Source organism: Alligator mississippiensis, chromosome 8, assembly GCF_030867095.1.
Source record: "Alligator mississippiensis isolate rAllMis1 chromosome 8, rAllMis1, whole genome shotgun sequence".
NCBI classification, from domain to species: Eukaryota; Metazoa; Chordata; order Crocodylia; family Alligatoridae; genus Alligator; species Alligator mississippiensis.
Window position 1 is genome coordinate 64,634,287 of NC_081831.1, and position 12,176 is coordinate 64,646,462.

Genomic DNA, 12,176 nt, shown 5'->3' on the forward strand with positions numbered 1-12,176 from the left:
CTGGGGTAGGCACTGCCCAGCCAGAGCCACCAAACAAACTGCTTCTGGACCAGCAGGACACAGTGACAGGAGCCTCCGCTCCCCGGACGAGACACGGCTCTGTCCCATGCCTGCCCCAGCCCCTGCTCCACTCCTCCACCATGGGGGGCACTGATCCACCAGCCTCCCTTCCCTTTCACCACAACAGGCTTACCAGCTGCATGTAGCTCTCCACGCTGCTGGGCTCTGCTCCTCACTACCTGTGTTCTGCGCTGTGGGTGTGCACGGGCACATGCATTTAGTGGCCTAATTATCGGCCACATCAGACTGTTTTCTGATATAGTCAGTTTTCTTTGTATTGGTGCTGATCCAATATCAGATTGATGTATTGGCGCACCTCTATATAAAAGAATTATAGTTGGAAAGGCAAGCTTTTTCCAAGGTGTAATTCTTCCTTAGTTCTCATTTCTTAACACATTTATAATTTTGATTATGTTTCTTGAATTGCAACTATAATTTCAAGAGTTATGTGAGAGCTTGGTAGCTAAAGCCACATCTAATGCTATTCTGGTGTTCTTTCCTAGACTAGAAGATCGATTCAGAAGTTGTTAGAATGGGAAAATAACAGACTATATCATAAGGTAAATAAGATTATGGATCTCTTGTTGTTTCATTTTTATTTACAAATAAGATTTTCCACAGCTGGAATATGGGAACTTTATTACTTTGCTTTAGGACTGGAGCTGAAATTCTTAATTCATCTTGCACTTTACGTGTTTGAAATGCCCTAGATGTTAAATAACATAATTTTTAGCAATATTTAACTATGTCACTAAAAATAATGTCATTGTGTTTATTAATCTTACAATAATTATTGTCTTAGCTGGGTTTGCACTGGAAGCTGAGTAAAAGGAAATGTGAAACTAGCAATATGATGGAATATGTAAGTATTTTTGTTACTTTTAATATCTGACATCAGTGTAATTTTAATGTTTAATTGCATTACCTATTAATTATCACTCTCCATGGAAATCTTTTGGCTACCTAAACAGCCTGATCTGACAAACACAAGATAGAAACTTAGCGCAGGCAGCGGCTGCACATAGTAGAACTTATACATTGTCAGTGGTAAACATTTTCTTCTTGGTAATACTGCCTGCACAGACAGAGCCCTGCATAAGAGACATGGTAGAAATTGCATTTGGTAGTTAAGGAGCCTTGACCTCTAGCTACCATTACACATCCTCTGAACTCTTAAACAGTCCTTAAGTTTCTTTCTGTACACCTGTTGGGAAGTCTCTGACGAAACGTTCTTCATAGTTTGTAGCTGTGTAATGAAAACTAACCAATAAAGAATTGGTATAGTATAATATAGGCTTAGAAGCGTTTTAACTTTTTGTGTGTCTTGTTTAGTTAATGGAACTTTGGTTTGTTTTGGGCTTTGTAGGTAATTATTGAGGTAATAGATCTATCTTAAGAAAATGCATTTGATATGTCCATGTTGTCCAAGTACCTTCTCAGTGTTGCCAGGCTGAAAAAAAACCATATATAAAAAAATATTTTCTTTTCTTCTTTCCTTCACACCCTGCAAATTTTTAATTGATAAACAGGGATCCTTGTCTTTCTGTTTAAAAATCCCAAATTCTGATAAACTCCAAAATCTGTGTTTTTCCTCAATTAAAATGAAACACGACTATTTATATAGTTATCAATTGAACACAATGGTTTATTAATACATTTACAATTTTAAAGCAATTTGGAAGCCTACCAGTGCCTCCATCAGTATAATTAAACAAATACTAAATACCTTTATATTTTGGCATTTGATTTTGGTTTTATCATGGAAAATTAAAGCTCCCTCTGCCCCCTTTGCTCACCAATTTCCCATCCAGCTGTGGCTGTCCCCCCTGCTGCTTTGTGGCATTGAGCAGCTCTAATATGCTGGTGCCCTGCCCCCGTTGTTGCCTTTTACTCCCAAGCCACAGCCCTCCAGCTCTGCCAGTGCCCCTCACTCCCAATCTACAGCCTCTTGGCCCTGCCAGTGCCCCTCGCTCCTGACCCAGTGCCCCCATCCCCAGGCCACATCTCCCCAGTATGTGGAGAATGGGGTGGGTGTGTGAGGAAGGGGGAATGTAGGCATAGGTGACACATTGCGGGGGAGCACAGGTGACACATCATGAGGGTGGGGTGTATGTGCCCCCCCAGATTTGTGCCTACAGTGGGGCATGGGGCTGGAGCCAGGCTGGATCAGCTTTGGGTAGAAGCTGCCTTCATGGCCCAGTGGGCAGGAGCTGGTGTGAGAGGGAGTGCTGTGCTACTATGGCTGCTAAAATGAGGTGTGGTAGCAGTGCAGAGTTGTTCCCCCTCCTGCTGCCAGGTGGGCACCTCACCTTGGTGGCCGTGGCAGTGCGGAGCTCCCTCCCACACCAGCTCCTGCCCGCTGGGCCACAAAAGTATCTCCAGTCCAGAGCTGGTTCAGCCTGGCTGTAGCTTCACACCCTGCTGTGGGTGCAGAAATTCTGGGGGGCCACAAATCCTGCTGTGCCCCCACTGCCTGCCTATGCATCACCTGTGTCCCCAACCCCCATAGACTTACCTGGAGGAAGCTGCAGGAGCTGCTCTCCACCATATTGCCTGACTGCCATGTGCATGTGGCATCCTCTGTGTCCCACTCTCCCCAGCTCCAAGCAGCCCATTGCAGGCTGGAGCTCTGTAAGCCTGCAAGGGGAAACCAGCAGTTTCCCAAGTTTTTCTCCTCCAAAGGAGAAAATCTATGTTTTTCCATGGCAAATGGAAAACCTGAATACTTGCTGATAACTCTTTTACTGACATGTTACCTAATGTAAATGTAATCTTTCTGCCAGGCCCTGGATGGCAGTAACAAGGGCTGGATTCAGATTGAGGGGTTTACACCAGGTTTTAACACAGTCTTACTTGACTGCAGCAATGGCTTTACACTGTGCTGCACTCACTCCCACCTATTCCTCTCTCCTGGCCCTGCAGCTTCATCCTAGCCACACCACCTCCCTCCTTATCTGACCTGGTGGCTCAGACTGTCCAGGCCCACACAGCCAGGCCTGTCTTTGAGGCAAGCAGCTGTTACAGTCTGGCAACATCTGGGATACAGCAGCAGCAGGTGGGTTCAAGTGGGGGGCCTACAGAGGCTCCTGTGGGCCAAAAGCCCTGACAGAGAGCTTCCTGCAGAGTGCTGCGCTGTGCTCCAACTCAGATACAAAATGTCACTGCTCTGCTCTGTCTGTCCATCACCACTTGCATCTGGATCTTCAATCAAGCTCATGGTTTCTTGGTTTCTTATGGACAGATCGTTGTTTAAAATAAACAAACTATACAGATGAGTGTTTTAGCCTTGTTTTTTTACAGACTGTTCATAAATTTACAGACAGTTGGCAGCCCTGCTTCTGCTCTTCAAATGGGCATGAAGATGGCCTCTTATTCTTCGGGGAAGCCACTCAGCCAAAAGCTTGATGCCTCAAGGTCCACTTCAGACTGACACATCTTAAGTTCTGAACCTGTTAGCCCCTGAGTCTGGAAAAAAAGACTGCCTTCCTCTCTCCAGCTCCCTCATCTTCCCTCTTCCCCTTCCCCCAAATGAGAAAGTTAGTACCAATATAAATTAGAGGAGCCAAAGATTTCAAGTCCTGTAGTGTGTGGGCATAAGCATATTCAGCACTGGTTGGAAATTGTGCTAAAGAGTATAAGTACTTAGTTAATATGTTCTGTGCTTCTTTCTTTTTTTTTTCTTCTACAGGTAATATTGATAGAATTCTTACCAAAATATCCCATATTTCGACCTGACTGAGAAGCAGTATTCAGTCTTTCATGTTACCTGTCATTTCCTACCCTTAGTGCCTTGTAGATGATTTTGGAAAGAAGATGGCCTACTTTGCTGTGATTTAGAAATGGTCTTTGGTAGAATATCTTCCTCGTGATGTTATTTTCTTTTGTTTAAGAAGAAAACAATTTGCACATTTTTTATGTTAAACAAGGCTTCTATGTTGCACTCTGAATTTTTAACGTTAACAAGAACTGATATAGTTGCCACTAAGGATCTAACATCAGTGCTGCTTAAAACTTGTTCTGAGCATGCTGCCTTATTCATTTCTATACTTGCTGTTTCTAAATGTACATCCTAACTCCATATCATACTGTATTTCATCCTAAGTGTCACATTCCTATAAATCCTCTGTAGAAACATCTAGGTAAGCTTTTGGTAGTTACTGATAATTTTACTATAACTTGCTTGCATAGGACTTGCAATTAACAGCACTGGTTTTGTCCTGCACTTTGCAAAATCATCATTTACATTAGAGGGTTAATTATTTTACCCACTATGGATTTGTAAATATTGATTATTTGCATAATATGAAGTGTGGTATGCCAAGGTTTACATGTAATATAGCTCTTAATATTGTATTGCCAACAGTTCTACAGATTTGTTAGCATCCTTCTAATTGTATGGACCCATTCACATACCATTATTATGGTGAAGCCATAATGAGTTTGTACATACTATCAGGTGTAGGATTCAGTTGCACTTTGCTTTAGTAAGTGGATTAAAAATGTGTAGTGTTTCAGGTGTCTTGGTTAGCACCTGAAATAGATGCAAACTATTTTAAGGTTCTTTTTGGAAAAGTTACATTCATGGAGCAAACTGCAACAGCTATTACTATCAGAATATCCTAAAAAACGTATTTTTAGAACAAGAATATGTTTAAATCAGTTTTTTTGTTGTTTTTTTATTTAAACAAAGAAACATTTTCAGTAATTGAACACCTCTGTCACAGCTAAAGGCAACTACTTTGGACAGTTAAATCAATACTACAGAAACATTTAACTAATTTTTCTAACGCAACAATACCAGATGGTATATGTTTAAGCAGTTAACTAAACTGGCTTTCTTTGTAGACTGTACTGTTAAAAGCAAAGAAATTCCACCACAAGTCTGAGACTCATTTGAGAATACTCAATTGTGTGGATGTGAGTCAGTTTAAAGAGTTTATATCTAAAAATGTTGGTTGGTTGTACTCAGCCAATGGCTGAAGAACCAAAACGGTTTTCCTGGAATCTACAAGCTCGTTCAGAAGACTTCTTGCTTTGCCTGATTGGTTGCAAGAGCTCTCCCCAAACTCTGACTTGTAGAAGATCAGATTGGGAGCAAATGGAGAATAACTGCCAGGCCCTTTGCCATTTCTAGCTAGGAGTTAGGGGTAATTGAGAAGAACAGATGTTGTCAAATAGGGGGAACCATAAAAGGTTTGGGTTTTTTTGAGCGGCAATGAATTTTATTTTTCTCATCACCATAACTTAGTGTTCAGGCATTGCTTTGCAATTATTTTGGCTCCTTTTAACACCTAAACAGCTTCTCATATTCAGCTTGTTTTCCTTTTAATGTATCTCTACCCTTTCAGTATGGATTTATGAACCCTAAAGAAGTATTTGTTAAAGAAGTATTTGTTAAACCATTGCATTTTCGTAGCTGCAGTTGGCAAAAGTTCTAACAGACTGTTTTGTCAGTTGTGAGGGATAACAGGCCAGTTGCAGGAATATTGTCCACTTGGAGTCAAATTCCTCACCATATTGCTTGTCTCACAGCTGAGAAGCAAGAAACGTCTATGCATGTGGTACAGCTTTCGTTCATCACTGCGAAAAATGATGCGTCAGGCTGTGAAACTTAAACACTAAAGTTAGTTCTTTCTTAGCTTTGTACACATTTCCATTAATGGATCAGTGGCAACTAATGGTCCAACTACATTTAAGTATGTTAAATTTTAAGTACAAAACCCCTCCTAAATAGTATCAGAATACAGTGTTGGCTATAGTATGCAGCTCCAACTTTCACTGAGTCCCCATAACAATACATACTGCTATATTTTGTTTCTTCGACGTATCTGTAAGAGGTGGGATTTGGAGAGCATGCACAGAGACTAACCATGCATAACAACTGGAATAGCATGCTTAAGTCTATTTATTTAACTTCGAATTAGGGTTTTGAACAGCAAGTGTTGCCAAAAAAGAATAACTATAAGATTTTGATAGCTTAAACTCCCAAATTGTATAAGACTTAATGTTATGCTAGAGCATGTTAATTGTGTTCTTGCCTTCTCTTCCTCCCTCCCTTTTTTTTTTTAAGTCATAGTTCAGAAACCCCAGTCACCTTTCATGTGAATGATTTTATATTTTCAAACATTCCTTTTCAGCTGAGGGGACAGGCAAGCCAAGGAGAGTTTGTGATGTTGCCAGTGGTAGTAAATGCCAAGCACTCCTCAGTATTGTGGCCAATAATGATCCCATCATCCCCCGTTTTAGGAGCCAAGTCTCTTCTTGACTTCAGGATATGGAGCTCAAAATGTTTCCATCTGACTTGCGATGCATTTTTATGAAACCATGCCAGGCTGAGAGAGAATATCATGAGCTTCCCCAGTTAATATTGAATATTAATAAGCCTTGTGTTTAAGTGCATAAATTCTATAGATTTTTCTGCATGTCAGGTTATTTTGAATTTTTATCTTCTCCCTGTAAAAAGTTAAGTGAAAATAGACACCTAAGTAATGCCTGACCTTTTGGCTATATTAGCAACTTGTCAGGAGCATGACAGCCAAAACAGCAGTTTACAGCAAACCTCATCTTTTGGTAAATAGGATTGATCACAGCATGCAGTATTCTTTTGAATCTATAAATCATAGATCCCATTTCTTATCTTAAGATGCAGTCAACTGTAGGTGGTGCTGTAGCTTCTGTACTGCATTCTGCCTACCCATCCTCTCTTGACTACACTTGGCATGAACAGGAACATTCAACTGACAGTTTTCAGTGTTACAAAATAGTAAGGTATTCAGATATGAAATTGTAAAACCTATTCATGGCAGGCAGTTAATAGAGGAGAGGTCTGTAGCAGTACAACAAAGTGGTTACATAATGTAGTAAAACGGAAGAGAAAGTGCCTTGACTTGTTTGAACAAGAATTGATGATACTGTACATAAGGGAAAAAAGAACTAGAAATTATCTGAGGTCTGAGTTTCAAAAAAAAAGCAGGTCTGGAAACACTGTTTACCGAAGTCTTGTTTATTTCTATATCACTAGTTTGAGCCTTATTTCTTTTTTCAGATTTGTTGTGTATTAGGGAGTGTTACAATGTTATAGAATATTGTCAGAGCAGGAAAACCCTTCGTCTGCTGACTTCAGAAATTAATTTCACCCTGACCTAAAGAAATGTTTAAGACCAATGTAAACATATATAGAACGTTTAGATTTGATTATGTATGAGAGACTAGGAAACAGGATTCATTTTTGCTGAATTTAGTGTAGCCTTGATAAATACAAAAGTTCATATGCTTCTCTTAATAAGTACAAGAATTCATATGCAAAAACATGGATATGTGCGTAATAGTGTCCCATGATGACCGTTTACTACAGTTACTTGTAAACACACTAGCATTTGAGCAATAAAAATGTCAAACTGTTAATATTCAATGTAAATAGTTTTGACCAGTTTAGTAAAGAATGTTATGTGATACTCTTGTTCTACAATATTTTTTTGTTTTTCTGTTTTGGTGTTTTTATATAGTTGTAACATTATTTGCGTCGCATTTTTAAAAAAATGGTTTTGTTTTAAGTTGTACAAAAAGCATTTTTTAAATTCAGTCCTTAACATTTTTATTCTGTTTACAAGTAAATTGCCACTTTTTTTTAATAGGACCTTGCCTTGAAGTTTGTTTGTTGTTTTTTTTAAATAAACTCCAAAATAAGTATTGTCTCTACAATTTACTGAATTCATCTGTGCCATTAAAGAAGCTGGGATTTGGATCTGGTTAATCTGAATCGATTTTCAAAATGTTTATTAGAATTAAATTTCAAAGTGGAAAAATATGCAACTAGTGCAGCGTGTGTGTGTGGAATTGGATAACACCTTTTTGCGCCCGTTGCTGCAGTTGCATTTATATTTATTTTTGGTTTTAAGAGGTATGTCATCTTTCTGATCTAGCTGGCTCAGCTCAGTCGCTTCTTCCCTACTATGTTTGCCTGTCCAAATTACCAAGAGTTAGCCAACTCCAAAGACTGCTGCAGCGAGGAAGATGCAGGCTGTGGAATCAAATTCATCAGGGTTGAACCTATATTTCTTGATGGAAAGTGTCCAGTTGGTATAGAGAGCCTTTTTTTAAAGAACAGTTTTACTCTTGGCCCAGAGAGCTTTTTCTACCATGCTAGTGTTGGAGCAAGCTACAATCCTCTTTTCATTTCCAAGGTATCTGTGAAGCCTGCTGCATTTTGAGTTGTGTTGTGAAGTGTGGTATTTCCCTTCTGCTACAGTTCCACCTTCAGGAAAGCCTTAACTGATAATGAGAACATGCTTGTCAAATGTAACACCATGTTTCCTACCTGCCAGCTGAACATGCAGTACAGTGCCAGATCCTGTATAGGTTGATAGACTGTTAAATAATATTTCATATACCAAGTCATCTTGGCTTTCTACATAATGGAAAAGGTGTGTCTTTGAAAGAGGCATGTGTACACACAGCTGAAAAGGAAAGCACTGCTCCCTAGGGCATTCCCAACCACACCCTGCCACATGCACCCCCTTACCACCCACACTGTATACGGTAGGACTGTATTTTGAGCTGTTATGCAGTCCCCTCTAGATACTTTAATTCAAATATTTTTGTACTGATTTATGTAGATGTTTTATTTTTTGTATATGATTTCAGGTTTTTTTCCCAGTTTCAAGATTGCAGCACCCTCCCTCTCAAAAGGAGGACTTCTGGGGCAAGGGGAGGGACTTCTGGTGGCAAAGATCAGGGGGGTAGGATTTCCGGTCCTAATATGAAGACTGGAGATGGGGCAACTGTCAAGGGACAGGGTTACCCATGCAGCCCTGAACAGCTCACCAAAACTCAGTAAGCAGCCCTCTGCCCAAAATAATTGCCCACCCCTGCTCTAGGCTCATAACTTTACATTTTTATGCAATTAAATTTCTTACCATTTTTATTACCCTAGCCCTCAAGCTAGTCTATAAGATGTCAATCTAACCTCCTTTCTGATGGACTGAAGCCCTGCCATGAAGCACCTACTTACGGACATGATGAGAACAGACCTGGGGGGAGGGTGGCTGGGGAAGCAAGTGAGGGACTGCCTTGGTCCTAGATTGCCTTGAGACAGCCTTGGGCGGCCAGATACTGTTCATACACCAAGCTGACAGTAACATTTGCAGCCATTAGCATCTCTCGCTGTCCTCAAGACATCTGAGGCCTTATGAGTGGACACCTAAACTCTTTAAAGTTTGTCAAAAGTAAAGCAAGGTTTTGAAGACTTTCATGTGCAGTTAAAGATCACAATATTGTCAGTATTGTTGGTTTATGTCTTGCCCATCAGGCTATTGCACAAAATGTGCATGGCATGGACAGACTGATTAATGGCTGGGAGTTTCTCCAGCCATCCAACTGTTACTGTTTGTCACTACAGAACAAACTCAATTTGTCCTTTGTGTACAAAGCCATGGAAGATGTCTGGGAAGACAGGAGACTGCACCAATCCCTAGGCTGCCATGCACTGTTTAATCACTTTACACCTCAGCAGTGCATACAATGCCTCTTTAGTCATTTGAATGCTGCGTTTCTACACCACTGTGGGATGCAGATGAGTAAGAGTTGGAATAAGCTCACCATCGCTACCAAGACAGCCATCAAAAGATCTTACTATCCCTGTAACTAGGCCATACACAGTTCAAGTAACTCTGCGTTCCCTGTACTCACAACAGAGTAAGACTGCAATTTACAGCCTCCCTTGACCTAGACATATGCCAAGTCTTTTCCGCTGCCAACTGAGATGAGATTTTGTCTCCTGAAGGGTTGGGCATTAATTGTGTTGCCTAATTCAGTTCAGGAATAAATTAAATGCAGCATGCAGGGCTTCAGTCCATCAAAAGGCAGGTTAGATTTACATCTTAGACTACCTAAATCAGAGATATATGCATAAGTTTTCATAAGCAGAGGGCTTGCTTCATCAGATGCTGTGAAGGGACTTGCAAGAAGCAGAGCTGCTAAATAGAAAATGATTAGAATATGAAGAGTAGGGAAGGAGGGAGGAAAGAAGAGGGAGCACTGCTGAGACAGGCAAGGGTGGTAGGAGAGAGAAAAACAAAGCAGTTAGCCCATGGGTTAACTGGCTGGCTTAAATGACTTAAAAAGTTCAGTAGATATTTCTCTTAAGACATTTCAACACTGCCTGGTATGGATGTCATTCCAGAGGGCTCAAGGAGGATAAAAGTCTGAATGTGAGATATCTCTAAAGGGCATCTCTGGCTTACTCCATAGGACAAAGCACCAGGATTCAGGAGTCCTTGGTTCTTTTCCTGTAGGGCTGTGCGAAATTTCAACCAGTGTTTAGTTTCAAAGCTGTTTTGACACGTTTTGAGCTCAAAACAGTGAAATCGAAATGAAGCAAAAGGCTTCAAAACAGCTTTGAAATGAAATGAGGGCACTTGAAACGTTTCAAAACATTTAGAGTTTCGAGTGGCCCTGCTAGCCCCACTGAGTTCAGCCCAGTGGCAGGAGAGCCAGTGGTGGAGCCACTCCGAGTGCAGCCCTGGCCAATGGCTCTCCCCTGCCTCCCACTGCCGGGCCGTGCTCACCAGGGCTGCACTTGGAGCGGCTCTGACACTGGCTCTCCCGCCACGTCCTACAGCCGGGCTGAGCTCCATGGGGCTGGTGAAGCAGCTTGGAGTACAGTCCGGCGGTGGGAGGCGGGGAGAACCAGGGCTGCGTTCCAAGCTGCTTCGCCAGCCCCATGGAGCTCAACCTGCCCTCCCAGCAATGCCAGACTCCTCCCTGGGGCGCAGGCCCACAGATCTGTTTGCAGGATGGCAGGAGGTTGCCGCTGCTGCCTAGGGCCAGCAGCAGCACCAGTTTTTCCGGTGCTGGGCGCGGGGTGCGCCCAGCGTCAGTCCCAGGTGGCAGCAGCAGCAACAGCTTCCTGGCATCCTGAGCACAGATCCGGAGGCCCACAGCCCTGGGAGGAGTCCGGCACAGCCCTCCCAGAGGTGTGGGCCCCCAGATCTGCATGCGGTAACAGCAGGCTACCGCTGCCGGCAAGTGACATGAGTTTTGCTTTTTGCAGTTTGAGATGCAGTTTCCCAGAAACCCCCACACCTATTTCCTTGAAACTTGGCAGGCTTTGTGTCCTCAGAAGGGGCTACCATCCCTGCAGTTTTCATCCAAATCAGGCAAGAAATGGCAAAGTTACAGGCATTTTCATGATTCCCCATTATAGCCTATGGGCAAAACGTTGAAACGCATCAAAACAGCGAAACAGTTTTGATGAAACAAAATGACGAAACTAAACATGGTCCCTTTGAAATGGCAAAACAGAAGTTGAAATGAAATGGTGCTGTTTCACACAGCCCTATTTTCCTGGCTTTGCTACTAGCTGGCTGGGTGATTTGGTTTCCCTGTCTGTAAATGGGGATAATAAATATTGACCTCCTTTACGGAGTACTTAATGTGTGGATGAAAAGTGCACCTTGGCAGTGGAGGTATTCCAAATACTGGGCATTTATAGTGGATTTTGTTTCTAAATAAAAAGAAGATACCTAAAAAGAAAATGTACTGGTTGTTCCATGCTGTCTGGTAATAATGAAATGCCAGTGCCATTAAGGCCCTGCACGTTGGGGTTTCCCAGAATTAAACATGTTTATCTTTAAGGTGTTAGATCTTTGGAAAATGAAGATACCTAAAGCTCCTGTAGGTTAGAAGCTAAAGGATGTTAAGCCTTTCCCTAGACGTGTATAGCCAGAGCCGTCCCTAGGGGTGTGTGGGGCCTGGGGGATTTCAGCCCGTGTGGGGCCAGGGGATGGTGAGCAGCTGGAGCGCGGAGCTGGTGGTGCTCAGCGGGGTTTGTATGGCACTGTCTGTGGGACCCCGCAAAGCGCAGGGCCTGGAGCTATCGCCCCGATTCACCCCCCAACCCCACCCAGGGACAGCCCTGTGCATAGCAGACCAATGTAAATCAGGGAGGAATATTTCAAGTTTAGAGGACAAGCAGGAAATCAATCAATTAATATAGCAAGAACTTGTTCAACAACTTGAAATGTTAGGAGAAATCGAGGCAGCAACAGTTAGTGGACAGAGAGCAGGCGAGGTGATACAGGTGAGCAATACAGCTAATGCTACTGCTTGCAATTCCA

General features: G+C 42.2%; 1 protein-coding gene across 2 annotated transcripts in view; it reads left to right on the top strand.

Moving 5' to 3' along the window:
- CHIC1 (cysteine rich hydrophobic domain 1) overlaps positions 1-7,747 on the top strand; it is a 30,774-nt gene extending 23,027 nt beyond the window's left edge. Inside the window, exons 4-6 of one of the 2 annotated variants that reach the window (XM_019487844.2) lie at positions 564-620; positions 863-922; positions 2,983-3,330. In XM_019487844.2, the coding sequence (XP_019343389.1) occupies positions 564-620; positions 863-922; positions 2,983-3,018 (153 nt within the window). In that variant the 3' untranslated portion in view covers positions 3,019-3,330. Of the gene's footprint in view, positions 1-563; positions 621-862; positions 923-2,982; positions 3,331-3,748 lie in introns of those variants that run through there. The other variant, XM_006263654.4, reaches the window with a different exon arrangement.
- Positions 7,748-12,176: the final 4,429 nt, after the last annotated feature.